Consider the following 24,288-nt stretch of genomic DNA (forward strand, 5'->3'; position numbering starts at 1 on the left):
AGTCATAAGAAATGGGATATTGAGAATAGTAGCGCTTTATTCAAAGACGTCTTTCCGTACCACACCTGCCTCTTCATCAGACCAAAAATAAATTATTACTTTTATACTAATTTTTTGAACATGTGAATCCAATTAAAATTTCCACTGTTGTGCTAAACATTTTTTTGAATAACTCTAAATATCATTTTGATCACATTTAAGACCATGATGCTTTGCATTATGTGTCTCATGCATTCTTTTTCGACTTTAGTGCTATTTAAGGAAAGGAAAGTGTTAATTGATTTGCCTACATTTTACGAATGTCACTTTTTGGACTTCCAGGCCATACCATGGGAGGCTCCCTCAGTCCATTTTAATAATGTTCAGTAGGAAATTCATTTTTAGGTAGAATGTAATTTTAAAACTTCTGCACACAGCCATACAGATCCATAATGCGGCACTTAAAGAAGTTAATGGGTCCATACTGTACCTACGTATGCCTCTGATTTCATATGGAGGCATATAGAGGTTTTTTTGACATTCCACCAGATCCCATATTGCGAAGATCCCCATCCTACAATAAATGCTTCTAGGGGATAATTATTCTGTACTACTGCACTGTATGGAGGTCTACACATCCCTAGCATGGAAGTGTAGGGACTCCATGTGCCACCCTACATGCTCCATGCACACAGCCATGTGTATAATTGAACTTATTTTTCTAAACATTGATTTCACCAAAGTCTTTACTAATAGCAATGATTATTTCTGGCTTGGTTAACTAGAAAAAGAATTAGGTTTTCAAGGAACGGGTCTGTGACCATGGCAGTGGAGGTGTTGATGAGCGTTGTTGTATCTGATTGCACACTGGGGACGGTAAATAAGGCACAGGAGGAATTGTTCCCGATGAATCATCTGGTGGTTAGTCAGGAATCCCCGGCTGTTGAGCTGCGGGGCTGTGGTTTCCACCTTGACTTTCACATAAGTATATTAATGGAGTATTATCCCAAAGGTAAACTATGCCTGTAACTGCATCATTCATTGCAAGGAGGAATTATATGAGCCTCAAACTAAAACCATGTAAAGGTCAGAGCAAAGAATTGTTAAGATAATCCGGAGACCATGACCTGAGAAAGTATCGGCCCCCTTTATTTTTCCATTATTATTACGTGGGTGTCACATGTGATGTACGGATGTAGACATCTTTAACGTGATTCTGATAACTTGCTGCAGCGTGATATCACACAACAAAAGCCATTGAAAAGTAATTGAAAAAGTCAAGATAAGGCATCTAGCCACTGTTTATTTAATGCGTTAAAAGTCAAGATAAAGACGGCTACATCTGTAAATTTAGACTAAGGGAACCTGAATAAACACATCACAGTTTTGTTTTTTATTCCATTATTATATCATTCATAGATTTACAAAGCAAAATTTCCAACACTCATATATAAGTGCCCCCTTAGTTATTCAGTCAACCAAATGGCTAAATTTAATTGGTAATTCTATTCACATGATTGCAGACAACCATTCTTGATCGCAGGCGCCTTGGTCTAGACCTCACTCCAGCCGCTGCAGGGGAAATGTAGTAATACATGCCGGACAATCAAATGAAAGACTGACTACGAAATAAATAAGCTTGTGGGGTCCGCCAGAACGATTGACGCTTTTTGTTAGTGGCTCTCCGTTCTATCTAGTAGAGAGAGGACCACCTCTATGATGTCTATATGCCCTATTTTTGGCCGTTTTTCGAGCCGTAAACGGCCGAAAAACAGCCGGAAGATCGGAAGCAGAACGCCTCCAAACATCTGCCCATTGATTGCAATGGGAAAAACGGCGTTCTGTTCCGAGAGGCATTTTGAAAACCATCCGCATAAAAAATGGTCGCGAAAAAGAAGTGCAGGTCACTTCTTGGGCCGTTTTTGGAGCCGTTTTTCATAGACTCTATTGAAAACAGCTCCAAAAACGGCCACGAAAAACACGAGTAGCTTAAAATACGTCTGACAAATCAGGAGCTGTTTTCCCTTGAAAACAGCTCCGTATTTTCAGACGTTTTTGAGTTTGTGTGTGAACATAGCCTTATCATGCAGCACTACCACAGTGATAAATTGTGTCTGAGGATCAGACGGACCTTTCCATCCGTACAATCTGTGTCGAGCAAGGAGCATTATTGTTGCCTAGTGGCTTTCGCAAGAGCAGTGCATTAGGCAAGAATGTTTTGCCCAAATATTGCTTCGAACAATTTACCGAATGCATTTACCTTCACAAAAAAGAATAACTATAAATTACAGTTTTAGCGCTTATCATTCAACGTCTTCATTCACACTGGCCAATAAACGCTCGGAAATTGTGATCAGAATTGGCAAGTGTCAACGGGCCTCCTGAATTTCAGACGTTTTTACAAGTGCACACGTTTTTCGCGGCGTCTTTTACGGACGTAATTGGAGCTGGTTTTCATTGGAGACAATGAAAAACTGCTCCAATTACGTCCCAAGAAGTGACATGCACTACTTTGCCGCAGGCGTAATTTTATGCGCCGTCTTTTGACAGCGACGCGTAAAATGACAGCTCGTCTGCACAGAACATCGTAAGACCCATTGCAGGCAATGGGCAGATGTTTGCCGACGTATTGGAGCTGTCTTTTCAGGCGTAATTCAAGGCGTAAAGTGCCTCCATTACGTCTGAAAAGAGGTCGTGTGCACATACCCTAACTGTTGCGCATCTTATTCCAATGCCAATGGACAAAGAAAATATCATATTCCTTACAGAAACTTGTAGATAATTAAAATAAAAAATTAAGTTTTTATGGTAAAGGAGACTAGGGTTCTATGGTGATATTATTTTGGTCCGTCGAAGAGGGTCCGTGTGCTTCGACCGTAATATGATCCCTAAAATGTGGCTGTATTACAACCGTCTGAAATAGGCCATATATGTATGAAAGTTTATATTTATGTTCATTTTATGTCACCAGGAAACATAAAAGGGTTGAATGAGATTAGAAAAAAAAAACATGGCTGCCTTTCTTTTGTCCATGGGCTGTGTCTGGTATTCAAGTGAATGGGTTTGATTTGTAATACCAGATCTGCTGTCGTGCTGTTTCTGGGGAAAAAAAGCAGATTTTTTTTCTAATCGTGGCCGACCCCTTCATTTTACTATGATAACATATTAAAAATGTGTTCCCTATTCAGATTCTACAAGAGATACATATACAGATGACTCAGAACATGGAACGTACGACTGCCGCACGGATCAATCTCTGCTCATTCAGCACAAACTTAACAGACAAAAACAAGTCTCTCGGAAATCTCAAAAGGTAATCCAGAATCTCCGTCCCCAATCAATATGTGTGGAAGTTTTACATTCTGTACACAAGCTATGTACAGATAACAATCAATTCCATCACCGCATGATTATAAGGGAGTCAGATGCTCTTCAGGCAGCTCATTTCATTGCAATATCTTTATATAAACTCAGCGAGACTTGTAAAACTTATCACCTCAAGATTTTTCTTAGGCCCTGTTCACACTGAGTTTTTTTTACAGGCAGAAAAATCTGCCTCAGAAGTCCTTTAGGAATTTTGAGGCAGATTTTAAACTGCCTGCATGTATATTTGAATGTTTTTTCGCTGCATTTTTCACCCACGGCCATTGAAGCTAATGCAAGGACCGCGTGCAAAAAACGCTGCAAAAAACCCTCAGAAATGAGCGTCACAGGTTTTTCCTGGCATCCCATTGATTCAATGAAGATCAGAGGCTGAAACCGAAACCGCAGCAAGAGAAGATTTTCCTGCAAGCAGTCAAAGCTGTCCGGTTAAAAAAAAGTGCCTCGGCCTCCCATATAGATCAATGGTGGGCGATTTAGGCCATTTTTTGGCTCTGTTTCTGACGCGGTTTCTGCTTCAAAATCAGTTTCAAACTCTGTGTGAACTGACCCTTAGAGCTGTCACTGTTAATAGATTTTACTTTGTATCCTTCGGGCCCTAAAATGGGTAAAAGATGATAGATAGATAGATAGATAGATAGATAGATAGATAGATAGATAGATAGATAGATAGATAGATAGATAGATAGATAGATAGATAGATAGATAGATAGATAGATAGATAGATATGAGATAGATAGATAGATAGATAGATAGATAGATAGATAGATAGATAGATAGATAGATAGATAGATAGATAGATAGATAGATAGATAGATAGATAGATATGAGATAGATAGATAGATAGATAGATAGATAGATAGATAGATAGATAGATAGATAGATAGATAGATAGATAGATAGATAGATAGATAGATAGATAGATAGATAGATATGAGATAGATAGATATGAGATAGATAGATATGAGATAGATAGATATGAGATAGATAGATAGATAGATAGATAGATAGATAGATAGATAGATAGATAGATAGATAGATAGATAGATAGATAGATAGATAGATAGATAGATATGAGATAGATAGATAGATAGATAGATAGATAGATAGATAGATAGATAGATAGATAGATAGATAGATAGATAGATAGATAGATAGAGAGATATGAGATAGATAGATAGATATGAGATAGATAGATAGATAGATAGATAGATAGATAGATAGATAGATAGATAGATAGATAGATAGATAGATAGGTAGATAGATAGATAGATAGATAGATAGATAGATAGATAGATAGATAGATAGAGAGAGAGAGAGAGAGAGAGAGAGAGAGAGAGATAGATAGATAGATAGATAGATAGATAGATAGATAGATAGATAGATAGATAGATAGATAGATAGATAGATAGATAGATAGATAGATATGAGATAGATAGATAGATAGATAGATAGATAGATAGATAGATAGATAGATAGATAGATAGATAGATAGATAGATAGATAGATAGATAGATAGATAGATAGATAGATAGATAGATAGAATTACCTGTATTAATAACATTCTCATTTCTTTTTTAGTGTAAAGAAGATTTAACGAATAGAGAAAAGCTAAAATTCCCGACACACACAAAACCGGTATGAATTATTTTCTATTATATTGTTCTATTAGCCTCCAGGTGTTTATATTGCTGTAAATTCCGGTACATTATTATTATTAGTTTTATTGACTGAGTGTTTTCCCAGGATGACCTGTCAATGTTTAGGTTTGTCAGAACGATGTTCAGTAATTCTGTGGTAGTGTCCAGCCATGTATCAGTGATTTATGTGGGTGCAATAACTCAGCTGTGAGACCCTCCCTCACCAATGTAAGCACTTGTTTATCTCATACACAATGAACTGTCTGTTATTCATATCAATACAGAGGTGAAGCTGTGCATTGATTTATATATGTTTAATGGAAGAGATGTTTCTGCATTTACAGTATTCTGCTGATCAGTTCATGGAATATTTCCTCCACAGTCCTACTATTACTGAGAAATAATATTCATCCATTACTCATTTAAAGGAAAAAATACATATTCTGCTGTAAGTGGAATAATAGAGTCCATTCCAATGGCAAAGCACAGCAGACTTTGACCTCATTACACTTTAAAGACATTTGCTTGGCTTCTGTTAGGATGAGCTGAGCTTGCACATACGTTGTATAGTATCGGAAGCACTTAACCAGTGGAAGATATGACAGCTTTAACCCCTTAATGACCAGCCTATTTTAGACCTTAATGACAAAGCCATTTTTTAAGTTTTTCCATCGTCACATTCAAAGAGCTATAGCCTTTTCATTTTTGCGTCAACATAGCTGTATAAGGTCTTGTTTTTTTTTTGGACAAGTTGTAATTTTTAATAGCACCATTTTGGGGTACATAGAATTTATTGATTAACTTTTATAAACTTTTTTTGGGAGGGGGGAGTAGAAAAAAAACAGCAATTTCGCCACAATTTTTTGTGTCCTAAATTTACGCCGTCTACCGTGTGGTAGAAATAACACAATAACTTTATTCAGTGGGTTGTTGCGATTGCAACGATACCAAATTTGTATATTTTTTATATGTTTTACTACTTTTACACAGTGAAAACACTTTTTTTTCAAAATTATTTGTTTTTGTGTCTCCATATTTGAAGAGCCGTAACGTTTTTATTTTTTCGCCGATGCAATTGTAGGAGGGCTTTTTTTTGCGGAACGACTTTTAGTTTTTATCGGTACCATTTTGGAGTAGATGCGACTTTTTGATCACTTTTTATCACATTTTTTTTAAGGCTGGATTCAAAGAAAACAGCAATTTTGGTTTTTTATTTTATTTTTTACGACGTTCACCGTGCGGGTTAAATGATGTAATAAGTTTATAGTCGGGTCGTTACGGACGCGGCAATACCAAATATGTGTAACTTTTTTACTTTATTTTGTTTTTTAATAACAAAGCAGTTTGTAAGGGAGAAAAGTGGGTTTTTCTTATTTTTTTTATTTTTTTTTTTCACTTTTTATTAAACTTTTTTTTGCACTTTTTTACTAGTCCCACTAGGGGACTTCACTATGCGATTATCCGATCGTATTTATAATACACTGCAATACTTCTGTATTGCAGTGTATTATGCCTGTCCGTGCAAAACGGACAGGCATCTGCTAGGTCATGCCAGAGGCATGATCTAGCAGGCATTCACGACAGGCAGACCTGGGGGCCTTTATTAGGCCCCCGGCTGCCATCGGAGACACAGACACTCAGCGATTTTATCGCCGGGTGTCAGTGAGATGAGAGGGTGCTCCCTCCCTCTCTCCAAAACCACTCAGATGCGGTGCACGCTATTCAGCACCGCATCTGAAGGGTTAAACGGGTGAGATCGATACTAATATCGATCTCACCCGGTCAAGCAGGGATGCCCCCAGCCCTCAGCTACCTCTGGCAGTTGAGAGCAGGGAGATTTGACCGCTCCCTGCTCTGTTTACTTATTCCGATGCAGCGACGTAAAAAGTCTATTGCATCGGAATAAAGCCCGTTAGTGACCGACGTAAAAACACTATGGGCCGGTCACTAACAGGTTAAAACAAAGTCTGTAGCTGACTTAGAGCATATGGTTAAAGGCTATGTAAAGCTTCACACACACAGCCCCCCTTGTATATACTGCCACACAGCCTCCCTTGTATATAGTGCCACACAGCCCCCTTGTATATACTGCCACACAGCCCCCCCTTGTATATACTGCCATACAGCTCCCCCCACCCATGTATATACTGCCCTACAGCCCCCCTTGTATATAGTGCTACACAGCCCCCCTTATATATACTGCCACACAGCACCCCCTTGTATATACTGCCACACAGCTCCCCCTTGTATATACTGCCACACAGCTCCCCCTTGTATATACTGCCACCCCGCCCCCCCTTGTATATACTGCCACACAGCTCCCCCTTGTATATACTGCCACACAGCTCCCCCTTGTATATACTGCCACACAGCCCCCCTTGTATATACTGTCACACAACCCCCTTTGTAAATACTGCCACACAGTCCCCCCTTGTATATACTGCCACACAGTCCACCTTATATATACTGCCACACAGCTCCCCCCTGTGTATATGCTGCCACACAGCCCCCTTGTATATAGTGCTACACAGCAATCCCCTGTGTATATATTGCCACACAGTCCCCCCCCCAAAAATAAATATAATATTGTACTTACCTTGCCCCGTTCCCGCAATGGACGGAGCGCTGCACTGCCTTGTTGGGTGGGATGCATGCACAGACCATCGTAAATGTATTGACGTCATCACGCCGGCCTGTGCTGGCAGTCTTCCCAGCGCCTTATAGGCTGCAGGCCTAACGTGGCCTGCAGCCTATAGTATTAGTTTTTATTTGGGTCCTGAGGACGCAGATACAAGTGAATTTGGCTACCCTAGCACTGGAGCTCCCTCTAGTGCTAGCGACGCCACTACATCCCCCCGTCGCCCGTGACAGTGCGCAGGATTTAAACATTAGTGAGCGGAGGGACCATGGAAGGTGTGCGCAGCCGCGAACCTTATAGGGAACACTGATTAAGATGTGCAGAGCATTTAAGTACATCAATCTATTGTCAATTAGAAAGGTTGTTCCAATGTACACATTTATGGCATATCCACACAAAATACCTTAAATGCCTGATTGGTGGGGCTCCCACTTCTGGGACCCCTACATACTAGGAGAACAGAGTTCACTAGACCCCTGTTCTGGATTACGAGGGGGCAGGTAACAGTTTTATCAAAAGGGAGACTTAATGGAGAGATATCCATGATTTTGCTCTCTTCATTAAAGTCTATGGTAAATTTATCGCAAATTTATAAGGTGGGAAATCCCTTTAAGTTAAAAAATAAAAGGTGTCCTGTGGCTTGATTTAAAAAAACAAACATTTTCACGCAGTTTTCACATGCATCCAGGGAGACAGTTGTAGTGAAGGTCAAGTAGATGGAATGCTACTTCTAGAGCAGAAGTGGCCAAACTTTCTCATTATGGGATCTACTTTTTGTGCTTTTTGTGAAGTTTATGTTGAGCGATCTACTAGGAGACCAGGGTCAGGCACATGTTTTCCCTCTTCTGTATTGATGCCAACAAGAGGAAAGCCCGGGGGCCTCAGATCAAGGTCTTCTGATCTCCACTCTGAGATCCACCAGTAGATTACGATCTACTTTCTGGCCACCACTGTTCTAGAGACCTTCCCGGCTGTCATTATTTTTATTTCTATTCTAAGGCCCTGGTCACATTAAAAGGAGTTGCAAGAATGTAAGACAAGAGGCCACAGAGAATCTAGGCCGGAGATGATAAAACATGTACAAGAATTTTTGTTGACTCAGGAAAGAGTGAATTCCAGAATTTTTTTGGAGAGGGCAGGAGGCGATAAGGGTTTGGATGTGTGGTCTGAAGGATAGTGTGAAATCAAAGGTCATCCCAAGTCAGTGGATATTACATAATATAAGTATATAAGGGAATTGTATACACAGCAATTCTCTCATAAAGATATAATTATATTAATATTCCAATTACAATCACATTCAAAACTCTTAACATTTCCAATGTGATTGTAAGTTGAAAGGGGTTGTCTCATCACGAAGGCTAGCTTCAGAAATCCTCGGGAAATCTCCGGCTAGCTATGCGGGGGAAATGTAGTATTATCTACCAGCCATGCATAAAGAATGGTCGCCTTTGTAAGACATTGATGGTCTGAGTCCGTCAGAGCAAGAACTGATTTTTGTAGAGGGTCTCTGCTTCCAATTGGTGGACATCCATGTATGATGTCGATATGCCATAATAGGGCAAATAGTAGGGGGTCATTTAAAAACAGTGAAGACATCTCCCCGTTACACCCCTCTCTTCCCTGTCTAATCCCTGCCTGATAAGAAGAAAACATTCAATATGCACTAAATATAAAGATAAAGTAAAGTAAGCCACTGGATGTTGTAGCCTGACATTACCCTGGTAACCTTTTCCCTGTCCCATGTCTGCAATCCCTAATGCTCTGTTTTCCAACTCTGACTACACCCTAAGGATCTTACTTATTAAGACGTCACATAAATTGTATTAAACCCATAAAAATGAACTGCTAAATACTCCTTGTATAAAATCCTGAAGGGAAGAGATAAGAAGGCTGACATTTTATAATCACAATGCGTCCAGCACGTATATCTAAAACACGTTCCAGAAGGCCTACACTAGAACAAATTAGATATTAATGTTTACTTAGGCTTGTGAACCCCGTATTCCATACTTGTAGTAATAGCTCATATACGTTCTGTGTCCATTAGAAAGGTATGCTGGATAAATAAATGCATCTCTGGGGATGGAGAGAAATGCTCTGCGAATCCCATTGCAGTCAATTGTCCAAACCTACCATCAAGTTAATGGTGCAGCCGTCTCATGGCTGTGGATAAAACAGCGGTGTCTCTGTGGTTAGTTGGAAGGTGATTCACCTGCTTGGAACATTTACAAATCTCCCTGCTTTTCCGGATAGAAGCATTGAGTCACTGGATATGAATGACATGGTAGGACAGCCTTTTATACACGTTTCTGTAACTAATATGATACAGTAGACATTATTTTAACTATATCTATTATTTGTTAATTTTATGTTTTTATTTTATATGCATATATATTTTATATAATGCTATTACTTTTCAGATATACATTTATGTGATATTGACTAGGGTATGAAACCTGCCCCAGTGATTTGTAATACGTCATTGATTATGCCATGAAATAATTTTGGTTGTCTGAAAAAATACTTTTGCATCTACCAATTTTTATACTTTTTTTTATCAAATTTTTTTTTTTTATATATTCATATGGTACAAGAGTTAATATAACAGTTAATAAAAATGTATATTAATAGAGAGATTTTGAATATTTATGGGTTTATAATTTATACATTTGTATATATATATTTTTTTATTAATACTTTAAGCACACACAGGGAACATAGGTAAAATAAAAAATAATAACAATTCCTAATAATATAAGATATATAATTTACAATCTATATATAATTCACTTCACTTTTTTAAATATAGATTAGATTATTTAATATATTCATTATATAATGTAAAATAATATAGTCATAATTTACTATGATATATAAAAAAATAAAATTAAATATATTTACAAGCTAATTAAAAATAATAATAAAATTACATTTTTATTTTTTGATAGTATTTTTAATTCGTAAATCATGTGAACTAATCAATTCTCATAGTGTATAGAAATTATATTATTAGTTATAATATATAGGAGTTGCTTCTGAATATATTATGTTGTAATGTTTTTTACATGTTAACTATTTAGTGTACCAAGAAATGATTAAGAAATAACCTTAATGATGTAGACTGTCAGAAGTCTCAATGTGTTGCCTTTATGATAAACATGTAAATTTGCATCTAAAAGAATTGTCTTTTTTAAGAGCAATTTGAAGTGTATGTCATTTTCTATACTGTGAAGTTCTATCATTCAGCTCTTAGCTTCAAATTTGAATAGATTGTTCTAATCAAAGGTTTGGGTTGTTTCTGAAGTGTTTTATAGAAGATTATATATTATAAATATATATTAAAAAAATGCAACAAAATTGTCTTGATAAATGTGTTGTAGAATTTCTTAAACATAATGATATAATTCCACATTATATACTGTAGTACCAAAGTGAAAAAAAAAGTCAAATTGATGGCAACCCTACAAACCTTTCAGTTTATACTAGCATCCAGGGATGAACTATAGTAAACCTTGGAATGGGCCCCCTCTCCACTAAGTCCCCACTCTGTCTCCTATGCCTTTTCTTATGTTCCTTGGTCTTTCTGTCATCTGCATTCAATTTCCCACTGCCCCATTTACTTTCCATTATACACAGTACCCACTAACTGCACTTCTCCTATGAGTGAACATGGACCCCCTTGAACATTTGGCCCCATAGCAGTTGTTATGCCTGCTACCCTGGAAGTTATGACCGTTAGTATCTACTACAGACTAGATGCTGCTGACAGGTCTTACAGGGCAACAGATGAGAATTTAATTAAAACACACACCAAAGGCAAATTATGCCAATTTTCTAGTATACTTATACAGTATGTGCTGGGGATAGGCTTTGGGTGAATTTTTTTCTTAGTATGACTATGCAGTGACTAAATAATACTACTATACAGTTATTGATTAATACTGCCATATAGTGACTAAATTATATAATCACAACGTGGCTAAATAATACTGCCAAACAGTGACTGATTAATACCACCTTGCAGTGACATTATAACACTGCCATATAGTGATGAAAAAACAGCACTATCTTTTAAAGCACGTTGCTGACCTCTCAAGTAATAGAAAGCCCCACTCTCTGTCAGCACACACATATTTATTTTGACTTGAGCTTGACTTGATCGCAGAATAATTAAAATAGCTACAGTGTTTGCAAAGCAATGACAGACACCATCCCCTGCATAACAGCTCCTTCAACCACTGTGCCCTCAATAATAATGCCTCCTTTAAGTAGCCACTAAAAATCTACCCATTTCAATATAGCCTAACTACATTACTATATTTAAATCAATATAATTTTGTATTACTGTAATATGTTAATTATAGAAACTCATTAACTTGCTCTCTGCCATAGGAGCTTTATTTATTTCATGACTCAGAGATGTAATATACACCAAAGATAGAAGTCGTGCACTGCCCATTCAGGCCCTGCACTAGGCATAACACAGTGGGGGAGATTTACTATTACAAATGTGAGGAAGGGGATGAGGCTTAATGGTAAAGAGGTGTGGTCTAATAGTGCGTAGCATAGCTCAAAATACTTGTCACGATCTAAGGGACCCACTGGGCCGCCCTGCCGTAGCGTAGAGGCAGCTGACCAACTCACAGTCTATGCACAAAGTCTATCATAGGAGTGTGGCAAAAGGGTACCTGGGATAGTCCGGATGGCAGCAAGGGCTCTGGCACGGATGGGGCTGGAGGTGGTGGGTTGCGCCAGACGTGGCGGATGGTATCCAGGATGACAGGCAACAGCAGACGTGGAGTATTCCAGCAGGCGGAGCAAGGCACGGCTCAGGTACTATACAGGCTCGGGAACAAGGCACAGCACGGGATGCAGGATATAGGAGGCACAACAAGGGAACCCTGGGAGCAGGAAAACACTAAGGGACCATTTGCAATACAGACATGGGAAAACTACAACAATGCTCAGCAAGGAGTGGAAGGGCAGGTCCCTTTTTATAGTCCAGGGTGGTCTGGGAAATAAGAGGAGGTCTGTGGTTTGCAAGTAAGGGAAGGCTGCGGTCCGTGACCGTGGCCATTACAATACGCGGTCGTGCGCCAAAATGTCACCAAAATATTGCTGAAAAAAATGGTGTAGACTAAGCCGACCAAGTGGTGGTAAAAGGAAAAGAAAAGTGCCTAACATGTCTAGCTAAATGGACCAAGTTTATCATACAGTGTGCATCACTTTGATAAATTTGGCACTTCTGACTGCCTGTCTAAGTTTACACTGTCTAAAACTTAGATAGTATTAGTAAATCTGTCCCAGTCTATCAGACATTATTAAGGACTGCCCTGTTCCGCCCAAGTACGCCCACAAAACCACCAGATATGGCCATTTTTTAGATATTAGAAACACCTTCTCCTTTGAGGTCAGTTTCACAGGACGATCCAAGACGATTGGGATGTATGTTAATAGAGACAAAACCTACGGTAATGTCACGTCAGTCTTTCAGCCACCAAGGTTTTCTCATTACGATAATTTTTCACCTATCCACAGGGTAGGTGATAAATGTTTGATCGCTGGGGGTCTGACCGCTGGGACCCCCACTGATCCTGAGAGCCAGGATCTCGGAGTGCCCTATTTGAATGAAGCGGGACTGCGTTTGCACGACCACCGTTCTATTCACTTTCTATGGGGTTGCCGGAGATAGCAGAGATATCTTGTATATAGGTTTTAAATTATCATAATGAGAAAACCCCTTTAAGTGCCTGATCTGGCATAAACGCAAGAACTGGACACAGGGTGATATTCCTATATGCGAAGCCAGGACTGATTTTTATAACAATGCTCTGTACTGATAATGATATAGGGAAAATGTAACATGAAGTTCAACTATTTCCAGAGACATTCATGTTGTAGATTATTGCTTATCAATTGCACAATTTTTTTAATAAAATGCTCTATATATTCACCTTTTAAAAAATGAAATTAACTGCTCTGGTTTATAGGCCTGAAATAGTATTGATCACATTAGGGAGAATGTACTGAGATATGACCCTATTATACAAATGTATTGCCGCTAGATAAATACACAGGACATGCAAAGAACGGTGAGAGAAACGGTCAGCGATTATAAATTCGATTAGATATAGCAGAAGCATAACTTTTCTTCACCTGGAGCAAAAATTCAGTCTGGTGCCCCACCTAACCAAAAATGTGACTTTCCAAGCTTACAGTTGAAAGATTGACTTGTTTATACACTGCATCCCCGACCCTTGAGACCCTGAACCCGCCAACCTCCCCCTAGCTATATCCCTGAACACAAGCAGGTACCATGAAATTGAAAATAAAGAAAAAAACATTTTGAACCAGAAATGGCTGCAGAGACAGAGGTAGCAGTCACACCAGGGCCCTGGTGCCTGAGGGGGCTCAAAGGCCCCTTTGCAACATAAAAGGTTACTAGCATTATAAATTGCACATGGTAGATGGCAGGGCCTTTTACAGATTGTGCATTTGGGGCTCAGAATCTTAAAAGGGCATTCCAGTCTCATAAAATTGATGGCCTATCTTGATGTGATCGGTCAGGTTCCTATGCCGATCTGCTGCTTTGAAGGGGCCGCTGCCCTTGTCCGAAGTCTGCTTCCCCTTCATTTCCACTGCTCACGATTTACAGTATGAGAAGTGGAAATGAAGGGGAAGAAGCGACCATATGAGCACTGAGGCCCATTCAAAACAGCTGATCAGCGGGGGTACCAGGAGATGGACCCCGACCTATCACGTATTTATAGCCTATCCTGAGGATAGGCCATCAATTTTATGGGACTGGAAAACCCCTTTAAAGTTCCACTTCTGTCTGCAGGGTAAGCATTAAAATACTCCCAGCATTACTGTATACTGGGTAACTTTAGCACCAGAACAGCAGAGTTCTAATAATAGGAATTATTATTATTATTATTATTATTATTATCTTAGAAAATGGATAGGAAAGCGGTTTCCCAGTACGTTATTAACAGCTTCAAAGGTGAAACTTCACTATAAAATCCGCTCACAAAGTAGAGACAAGCCTTGTTTGGAGTTAGGGACAGATGGGGTTTGGAGAGAGAACCTTGGGCTTGGCATTTGACTTGAAAGAGTGGTGAGAGATGAGTAAATTTCCCGATTATTTTTTTATAGGGCTTATTCTATCAAATCAGCTGTCCAATTCAATTCAGTCCAAATAAATTTGCAGCAAATCACAAGTGCCCCCATTGCACAGTCTGTCTCTCTGATGTGTGATGTCTTCTAGAACTGTATCTAAGTTGGGTTCATTCCTAGTAGAGTCAAACAGGTCAATCGGAGCACTTGCAATTCCACCCTTAAAATAAAAAAAATACCCTACTCACCTCCCCTGGGCTCCCATCGCGACACTTCCCTGCCGGTCTTCTGAGATGATGCAGTTTTGTACTATGTGACAGATGCTGCGACACGTCCATGGCAGACTCCTGAGATGACGTAGTTTTGTCCCATGTGACTGCTGCCTGTGATTGACTGCAGCGTTCACATGGGACAAAACAACATCATCTCAGGAGGCGGCCAGGGACGTGTCGCAGCTGCGGTCACATAGGGCAAACTGATGTAATCTCAGGAGACCGGCAGGGATGTGTCGCTATAGGAGGGACGGTGAGTATTAATTTATTTTATTTCTTCTTCTCCCTTCTACCTTTTTCTAATCTATTTGTGCAGCCCAAACCCCAAAAGATTCGTATTTCGCCGAGTTTGAAACTTTGGGGAATTTAAACCAAAAAAGTTATGTTACTAGAAATGTGAGGAGGAAAAAACTCAAATCAAAACTGGCTGCGGTAGAAAGGAGTTAAAGGGAAGGCAACATCTGGGGAGACCAGGCTACCAGCCTTTACCCTATTTATCTTGCAGACAGATAAAGACATATTTTGGTGGGTGGGAGAGGGGTCATGGATTGTAAAACTGATTGTTGTATCTATCATGGATAAGATAAAGGTTTGGCGGGTTTATTTCCCGTGGTGCCTTTTGCCAGATTATAAATATAAATGCTTCCTTATGTACAAGAACAACTTATAACAGCACAGAAATGAGCACAAGTAGATAATTAATAGAAGCTTTTAGCCATGAAACAGTAGCCGGCAGTCAGCGTTCGGTAAGCTGTGGTTCTGGCTTTCACGCAGGTGTCTAATCTCCGCTGTCTGCTTACTACTCCTTTCATTTAACAGGCAGCAATTTCTAAAGGTGATAACACAGCCAATCATGTCCTGGACATGAAAGGGAATACACTTTCAGCAAGTAAAAAAGACCATAGAATTGTAAAATAGGTCACGGAAACACAATATTCCGCTAACCATGAAGGTCAAGCTCTTGGAATTAATTAGATGGACCAAGCTTGGAGATATTCCACACTCATTACCTCGAAAGAATGGACATAAAGTGTAATGAAACAAATCTTAACAGCCTGTATAATAGGGAGCTGATTTGTAGCTGACACTGGGGTTGCATTTGGTGCCTTGCTGTTACTATGAGGCCAAGTCTTCATAATTCCGGACAAAGATATTATGTAATTCTAGAATAGTGAAAACAGGGCATTGAAGGGCTTTATGTACCGAAATAATAGGGCAAACATAATGCCTATTCTATCATCTATCATAATGCCTATTCTATCATCTATGCTGTTTTTGCTTCAGCTGTTTTACGTTGAAACCCAACAAGTCTCTTGGTCTAAATCCCAATGAAGACCCAAGATCTAGGTGTGCCCAAGTAAGATGTGACCAACACTAGCGCTGATGGGAGACAGTCTTAGCATCTCTGTGGTTCCTTACCACCTGCTACCTTTCACAGAATAGTGGATCAGTTCCACCATGCTTGGTGGTGTCCCAGACCTCTTGTGTGAGAAGAACACCTCAACGGGTTATCGTGGTGGCCACCTGATACCTTTTACAGACTAAAGAATCTGATAGTCTTGATTATGTAGCAATATGTCTATGTCGCTCACTACAATTTTCAATTATACTATGACACAAGGGCAAAGAAAATAATAGTGCTGTAATGATAGGGGTAAGGCAACAAACAAGTGAGCCCTAATCTACCCGCCACTCAGTCCCTGCCTACTTGCAACGACGCACCCTAGTCGACGGGGTACAACTGGGCGACGGTCCCTACGCTCAATAAGTGCACGACAGACAAACAGACAAGGGTACACAGAAGCAAGGGAAAAGGGGCAGATGCCCACGGCAACACCGTGAGCAACAAGAGTGGTGAACGAGCCGAGTCAAACCAGGAGTGTACGAGGTACCAAACGCAGAGCAGGAGAGTAGTGAACAAGCCGAGTCAAACCAGGAGTGTACGAGGTACCAAACGCAGAGCAGGAGAGTAGTCAGTAAGCCAGGGTCAATATGAAGCAGGGTCAAATAGATCAAGAAGCTGCAGCAGGGCCAGGAAACCAAACAAGAAGAATCACAAGCAAGGAGGAACAGGAAAGGCAGGTATAAATAGACAGAGGGCGGGAGCTAGCTCCATCTGGCCAGGCTGTGATAGACTCTCCCACTCCTAAGCCTGCCATCCTGAGTGGTGGAAGACGGAGTCAGTCTCACAGACATAGAAGCAGGTGCAGACTGATTACCTATGGGTGTAGATACCAGAAGCTGTGCCTGGCAGATCCTTAACAGTACCCCCCTTTTATGAGGGGCCACCGGACCCTTTCTAGATGGACCTGGTTTATTGGGGAAACGAAGGTGGAACCTCCTGACCAATACCCCAGCGTGAACATCCCGGGCGGGTACCCAAGTCCTCTCCTCAGGCCCGTATTTTCTCCAATGGACCAGGTACTGGAGGGAGCCTTGGACCATCTTGCTGTCCACAATCTTGGCCACCTCGAATTCTACCCCCTCAGGGGTGAGAACGGGGACAGGAGGTTTCCTCGAGGGAGCCAAGGACGGGGAGTAGCGTTTGAGGAGGGAGGCATGAAACACGTCGTGTACTCGAAAAGATGGGGGCAACTCCAGTCGGAAGGAGACAGGATTGAGGACTTCGATGACCTTGTACGGCCCTATAAACCGGGGAGCAAACTTCTTGGACGGGACTTTAAGGCGCAAGTTCTTTGACGATAGCCACACCAGATCCCCGACCATAAACAAGGGGTTAGCACAACATCTTCTATCTGCCTGAGTTTTTTGTATGCTCTGGGACGCCTCTAGGTTCTTCTGAACCTGGATCCATACTGTGCACAGTTCCCGATGAACGACCTCTACCTCGGGATTGTTGGAACTACCAGGTGAAACGGAGGAGAACCGTGGATTAAACCCAAAATTACAGAAAAAGGGGGAGACCCCTGACGAGTTACTGAACCGGTTATTAAGGGAAAATTCGGCGAGGGGAATGAATGAGACCCAATCATATTGACAGTCAGAGATAAAACACCTTAAATATTGTTCTAGAGACGTATTAGTCCTCTCAGTTTGGCCATTAGTTTCAGGATGGAAGGCAGAGGAGAAGGACAGATCAATCTCCAACTTTTTACAGAAGGCTCTCCAAACGAAAGAAACAAATTGTACCCCTCTGTCAGAAACAATATTGACAGGGACCCCATGGAGACGCAGGATGTGTTTGACAAACAAGGTAGCTAACATCTTAGCATTGGGTAGTTTTTTGAGGGGCACAAAGTGGCACATCTTACTGAAGCGGTCTACTACAACCCACACCACCGACTTGCCTTGAGATGGAGGCAAATCGGTGATAAAATCCATGGAGATATGGGTCCAAGGTCTCTGGGGAATGGGCAAAGAACGTAGTAAGCCCGCTGGTCGGGACCTGGGAGTCTTGGACCTAGCACAAACCTCACAAGCGGCGACGTAGGCCTTAACGTCTTTAGGCAACCCAGGCCACCAATAGTTTCTGGCAATGAGGTGCTTGGTACCCAGGATACCTGGATGACCAGATAGTGCGGAGTCATGATTTTCCCTAAGTACCCTTAGCCGGAATTGCAGGGGGACAAACAGCTTGTTCTCACGAAGGTTCCCGGGAGCTGAACCTTGATCAGCAGCAATTTCAGAAACTAAATCAGAATCAATAGAGGAAATTATTATACCTGGAGGCAAAATCCAAGCAGGATCTTCCTCCGAAGGAGGGCTGGCAATGAAGCTACGCGACAGTGCATCGGCCTTAATATTTTTAGACCCAGCCCTATAGGTAACCAAAAAGTTGAATCTGGTAAAAAATAACGCCCATCGAGCTTGTCTCGGGTTTAGCCTCCGGGCAGATAGGAAAACCAGATTCTTGTGGTCGGTAAGGACCGTTACCTGGTGCCTAGCCCCCTCCAGGAAGTGGCGCCACTCTTCAAATGCCCATTTAATGGCTAAGAGTTTGCGGTTGCCAATATCATAGTTACTCTCAGTGGGCGAAAACTTCCTGGAGAAGTAGGCACAGGGACGGAGATGGGTGAGGGACCTGGTACCCTGGGACAAGACAGCCCCCACTCCCACCTCGGACGCGTCAACCTCCACGATAAATGGCTCCATTTGGTTGGGCTGAACCAACACCGGGGCCGAGATAAAGCACTTCTTAAGGACCTCAAAAGCCTGGACAGCCTCAGGAGGCCAGTGGAGGAGATCAGCACCCTTGCGAGTGAGATCCGTAAGAGGCTTAGGGATGATCGAGAAGTTAGCAATAAATGTCCTGTAATAATTAGCGAACCCCAAGAAGCACTGTAACGCCTTCAGTGAGGCAGGTTGGACCCATTCCGCCACAGCTTGGACCTTGGCGGGGTCCATGCGGAATTCATGAGGAGTGAGGATTTGACCCAAAAATGGTATCTCCTGCACCCCAAACATAAATTTTTCGGTCTTCGCAAACAGTTTGTTTTCCCGAAGGACCTGGAGCACCTTCCTGACATGCTCAATGTGGGAGGACCAGTCCTTGGAAAACAAGAGGATGTCATCAAGGTACACTACAAGAAATATCCCCAGGAAATCTCATTTATGAAATTCTGGAAGACCGCGGGAGCATTACACAACCCAAAGGGCATGACGAGGTATTCGAAATGACCTTCGGGCGTGTTAAACGCAGTCTTCCACTCATCCCCCTCTTTGATGCGGATAAGGTTATAAGCCCCCCGTAGATCAAACTTAGAGAACCATTGGGCCCCCTGAACCTGATTAAAGAGATCAGGAATCAAAGGAAGGGGATACTGGTTCCTTACAGTGACCTTATTCAAGTTACGGTAGTCAATGCATGGCCTAAGACCACCATCCTTCTTCCCTACGAAGAAGAAGCCAGCACCTACCGGAGAAGTAGAGGGGCGAATGTAACTCTTGGCCAGGCATTCCTGGATATACTCTCTCATGGCTTCACGTTCGGGACAAGAGAGATTAAATATCCTACCCTTAGGGAGCTTAGCTCCTGGTACCAAATCGATAGGGCAATCGTATTCTCTATGAGGAGGTAACACTTCGGAGGCCTCCTTAGAGAAAACATCAGCGAAGTCCTGAACAAACTCAGGTAGCGTGTTCACCTCCTCAGGGGGAGAAATAGAATTAACAGAAAAACATGACGTTAAGCATTCATTACCCCATTTGGTAAGATCCCCAGTATTCCAGTCAAACGTGGGATTATGCAACTGCAACCAGGGAAGGCCTAAAACCAAATCGGACGATAATCCCTGCATCAACAGTACAGAGCACTGCTCCAAATGCATGGAGCCAACAAGGAGTTCAAAAATAGGGGTATGCTGTGTAAAATAACCATTAGCAAGAGGAGTGGAGTCGATACCCACTACCGGGACAGGTTTAGGCAAATCAATCAAAGGCATAGCTAGAGACATATCAAATTCCACAAACATGATATTAGCAGACGACCCTGAATCCACGAAGGCACTGCCGGTAGCAGACCTACCACCAAAAGAGACCTGAAAGGGAAGCAAGATTTTATTACGTTTCATATTTACGGGAAATACCTGTGCGCCCAAGTGACCTCCCCGATGATCACTTAGGCGCGGAAGTTTTCCGGCTGCTTATTCTTACGCCTAGGACAGGTGTTCACTTGATGCTTGTCATCCCCACAATAGAAGCAGAGACCATTCTTCCTGCGGAACTCTCTACGTTGTTGGGGGGACACGGAGGCCCCGAGTTGCATAGGTACCTCCAAGTCTTCCGTGGAAGAACGAAGCAACGGAACCTCTGGATGCTGTAATGTCGGGGTAGGGAGACAGACAAGTGAGCCCTAATCTACCCGCCACTCAGTCCCTGCCTACTTGCAACGACCCGCCCTAGGCGACAGGGTACAACTGGGCGACGGTCCCTACACTCAATAGGTGCATGACAGACAAACAGACAAGGGTACAAAGAAGCCAGGGAAATCGGGAAGTTGCCCACGGGAACACCGTGAGCAACAAGCGAGGTGAACAAGCCGAGTCAAACCAGGAGATGAGCGAGGTACAAAAACGCAGAGCAGAAGAGTGGTCAGAAAAGCCAAGGTCAATCACAAGTAGAGGATCAGTAGTTCAAGAAGCTGCAGCAGGGCCAGGAAACCAACAGAGAAGAATCACAAGCAAAGGAGGAACAGGAAAGGCAGGTATAAATAGACAGAGGGCGGGAGCTAGCTCCGTCTGGTCAGGCTGTGATAGGCTCTCCCACTCCTAAGCCTGCCATCCTGGGTGGTGGAAGATGGAGTCAGTCTCACAGACATAGAAGCAGGTGCAGACTGATTACCTATGGGTGTCGACACAGAAGTTGTGTCTGGCAGATCCTTAACAGATGCATCATGGGGGAGTCAGAGGAGAAAACACAAAAACGTTCACGTTGTCGTTCCCTGAGACGTTCGTCAAGTCGTACCGCTAAAGCCATAACCTGGTCTAGGGAGTCAGAAGAGGGATAGCTAACTAGCAGGTTTTTCAGGGCGTTCGACAGACCCAACCTAAACTGGCACCTTAAGGCAGGGTCATTCCACCGAGAAGCTACGCACCACTTCCTAAAGTCAGAGCAATACTCCTCAACAGGTCTCTTACCCTGACGTAAGGTCACCAGCTGACTCTCGGCAAAGGCAGTCCTGTCAGTCTCGTCATAAATGAGTCCGAGAGCAGAAAAGAAAAGATCAACGGAGGAAAGTTCAGGGGCGTCAGGAGCCAAGGAGAAGGCCCATTCTTGGGGCCCGTCCTGGAGCCGGGACATAATTATACCCACCCGCTGGCTCTCAGAACCTGAGGAGTGGGGCTTTAAGCGAAAATAGAGCCTACAACTCTCCCGAAAGGAGAGAAAAGTCTTCCGGTCCCCTGAGAACCGGTCAGGCAACTTGAGGTGGGGTTCAAGAGGTGAGGTGAGGGCACTACCATGGTAGCGCCAGGCTGGTTGACCCTCTGAGCCAGGGCCTGGACCTGTAAGGAGAGACCCTGCATTTGCTGAGCCAGGGTCTCAAGGGGGTCCATAGTAGTGTGAGGGACCAGGGTAGACTAGGTATATACGGCTTGTGATTATGTAATGATAGGGGTAAGAAAACAGACAAGTGAGCCCTAATCTACCCGCCACTCAGTCCCTGCCTACTTGCAACGACCCGCCCTAGGCGACGGGGTACAACTGGGCGACGGTCCCTACGCTCAATAAGTGCACGACAGACAAACAGACAAGGGTACACAGAAGCAAGGGAAAAGGGGCAGATGCCCACGGCAACACTGTGAGCAACAAGAGTGGTGAACGAGCGAGTCAAACCAGGAGTGTACGAGGTACCAAACGCAGAGCAGGAGAGTAGTGAACAAGCCGAGTCAAACCAGAAGTGTACGAGGTACCAAACGCAAAGCAGGAGAGTAGTCAGTAAGCCAGGGTCAATATGAAGCAGGGTCAAATAGATCAAGAAGCTGCAGCAGGGCCAGGAAACCAAACGAGAAGAATCAGAAGCAAGGAGGAACAGGAAAGGCAGGTATAAATAGACAGAGGGCGGGAGCTAGCTGTGGCCAGGCTGTGATAGGCTCTCCCACTCCTAAGCCTGCCATCCTGAGTGGTGGAAGACAGAGTCAGTCTCACAGACATAGAAGCAGGTGCAGACTGATTACCTATGGGCGTAGATACAGAAGCTGTGCCTGGCAGATCCTTAACAAGTGCCTCCAACTTTCTACTACAATGTTTCAAGGAACTGTGTTAATGATTCCAATGCATTGTAACTACTGGTGGACTGTGATCCATTGGAGAAATTGCACACTGGTGAAGGAATTGCTAGAGAGCCAAGGACAGGAATTCTACGAAGAACCACTCTCTCTTCACAAATAACCAGTTGGGGAAAAAGAGGTCTGCATAGATCTCTTGCATAGGTGCCTTCTGCTGTCTATGTGTCATGGATGGATGTCATGGCATGGACAAACAGTCTTCAAATTCCCAGGAACTTCCTGAACTATCTCTTAAAAAACAGGGCAGCGCCCACATCATGGGCCATATAACAGAAATTGTGATTCTTAAGTCCTAAACATGGAAAGATACCCTTGGTTTGTTCACTACTGATTTCACCAGTTGGACATAGGGAAAACTGTAGTCTTGAACCATTCTAATAGACTGTGATGGTGCCGAATGCAAGATTTTAGCATAGTATAGTTCACCTGTCGTTGTCAAGACATGTTAGGAGTTGTAATTTTGTCACAGGTTGGAAAGTCACAAGTTGGAAAACACTGGTCTAGTCAATGAGAAGGTGCAGGTGACACAATCTATGAGTGTACTCATCCACTCCTTGCAGACCACCTATGAAGGCCACCATCACTACGGTTACCATAACGGTTAATAGAAAGTTTTTTCAGACCCTTATTCAGTCTTTAAGGGAAAAGTAGGTGACAACTAGAGATGGTAGAATCGATTCGCTGAGTTCAAGATTTGCAGGAAATCAGGCAATGGAGAATAGGATTTTTAAATTATGTAAATTGTGTAAATTCTTGTATTTATTGTAATAACAACCAAATTAGTTGTCCAACAGCTTTCCTGGAAATCGATACAGTTCTATGAAATAAAATATGAGGACAATCCGTATATATATTATAACTTTACAACTTGATCTTTGGGGAAATTTCCTTTCAGGCGGCAACATTACCAAGATATGTACACTTGTGATCATTTAAGGTCTTCGAACACTGCTCATCACAATCTCTAGCAGTGTTACATCCGATTAACCATTTGTTTTTGTTGTTTTTTTTGCAACTCTCCAGAATGAAATGACTTCAGTGGCGTCACTTGGCTTATATTTTAAAGATGGAATAAAACGCATTGATTATATTTTGGTATATAAGAAATCAAGCCCGCAGATTGAGAAGCGCAGCACCTTCGAAAAGAACCTCAGAGCTGAGGGCTTAATGCTGGAAAGGGAAGTAAGTGTCTTAATCTAGTATACGGGGTGGAGTAAACTGAGCTGGATGCATTTGTAATAGGTTTCTGCAGCTAAATGTCACTCCTTATCGTTATTTTTATGCCACTACTTGTTTGTAACAGCATGCTTTAAATTAAAATATTAATGGGACGGCTGTGTGCCTGCTTTTAGCCTTTAACATTAAATCAATTTTGGATGACTGAGAATCCCCCAACCGTAGTGACGGATGTTTTATGTGTCTAGTGTGAAACATCAAGGAGCACTTTGCTTCAACTTACATAATTGCTGAGCAATTTAGTTTCTATGTGTTTGTTTTTTTATGATTGTGTGTAT

General features: G+C 42.0%; 1 protein-coding gene across 3 annotated transcripts in view; it reads left to right on the plus strand.

The window, feature by feature from the left end:
- ANO3 (anoctamin 3) overlaps positions 1 to 24,288 on the plus strand; it is a 254,338-nt gene that overhangs the window by 113,790 nt on the left and 116,260 nt on the right. For all 3 annotated transcript variants that reach the window (XM_075836999.1, XM_075836997.1, XM_075836998.1), the window contains exons 3-5: positions 3,168 to 3,292; positions 4,942 to 4,998; positions 23,798 to 23,956. In XM_075836999.1, the coding sequence (XP_075693114.1) occupies positions 3,168 to 3,292; positions 4,942 to 4,998; positions 23,798 to 23,956 (341 nt within the window). The remainder of the gene's footprint in view (positions 1 to 3,167; positions 3,293 to 4,941; positions 4,999 to 23,797; positions 23,957 to 24,288) is intronic.

Source organism: Rhinoderma darwinii, chromosome 9 (assembly GCF_050947455.1).
Source record: "Rhinoderma darwinii isolate aRhiDar2 chromosome 9, aRhiDar2.hap1, whole genome shotgun sequence".
Lineage (NCBI taxonomy): Eukaryota > Metazoa > Chordata > Amphibia > Anura > Rhinodermatidae > Rhinoderma > Rhinoderma darwinii.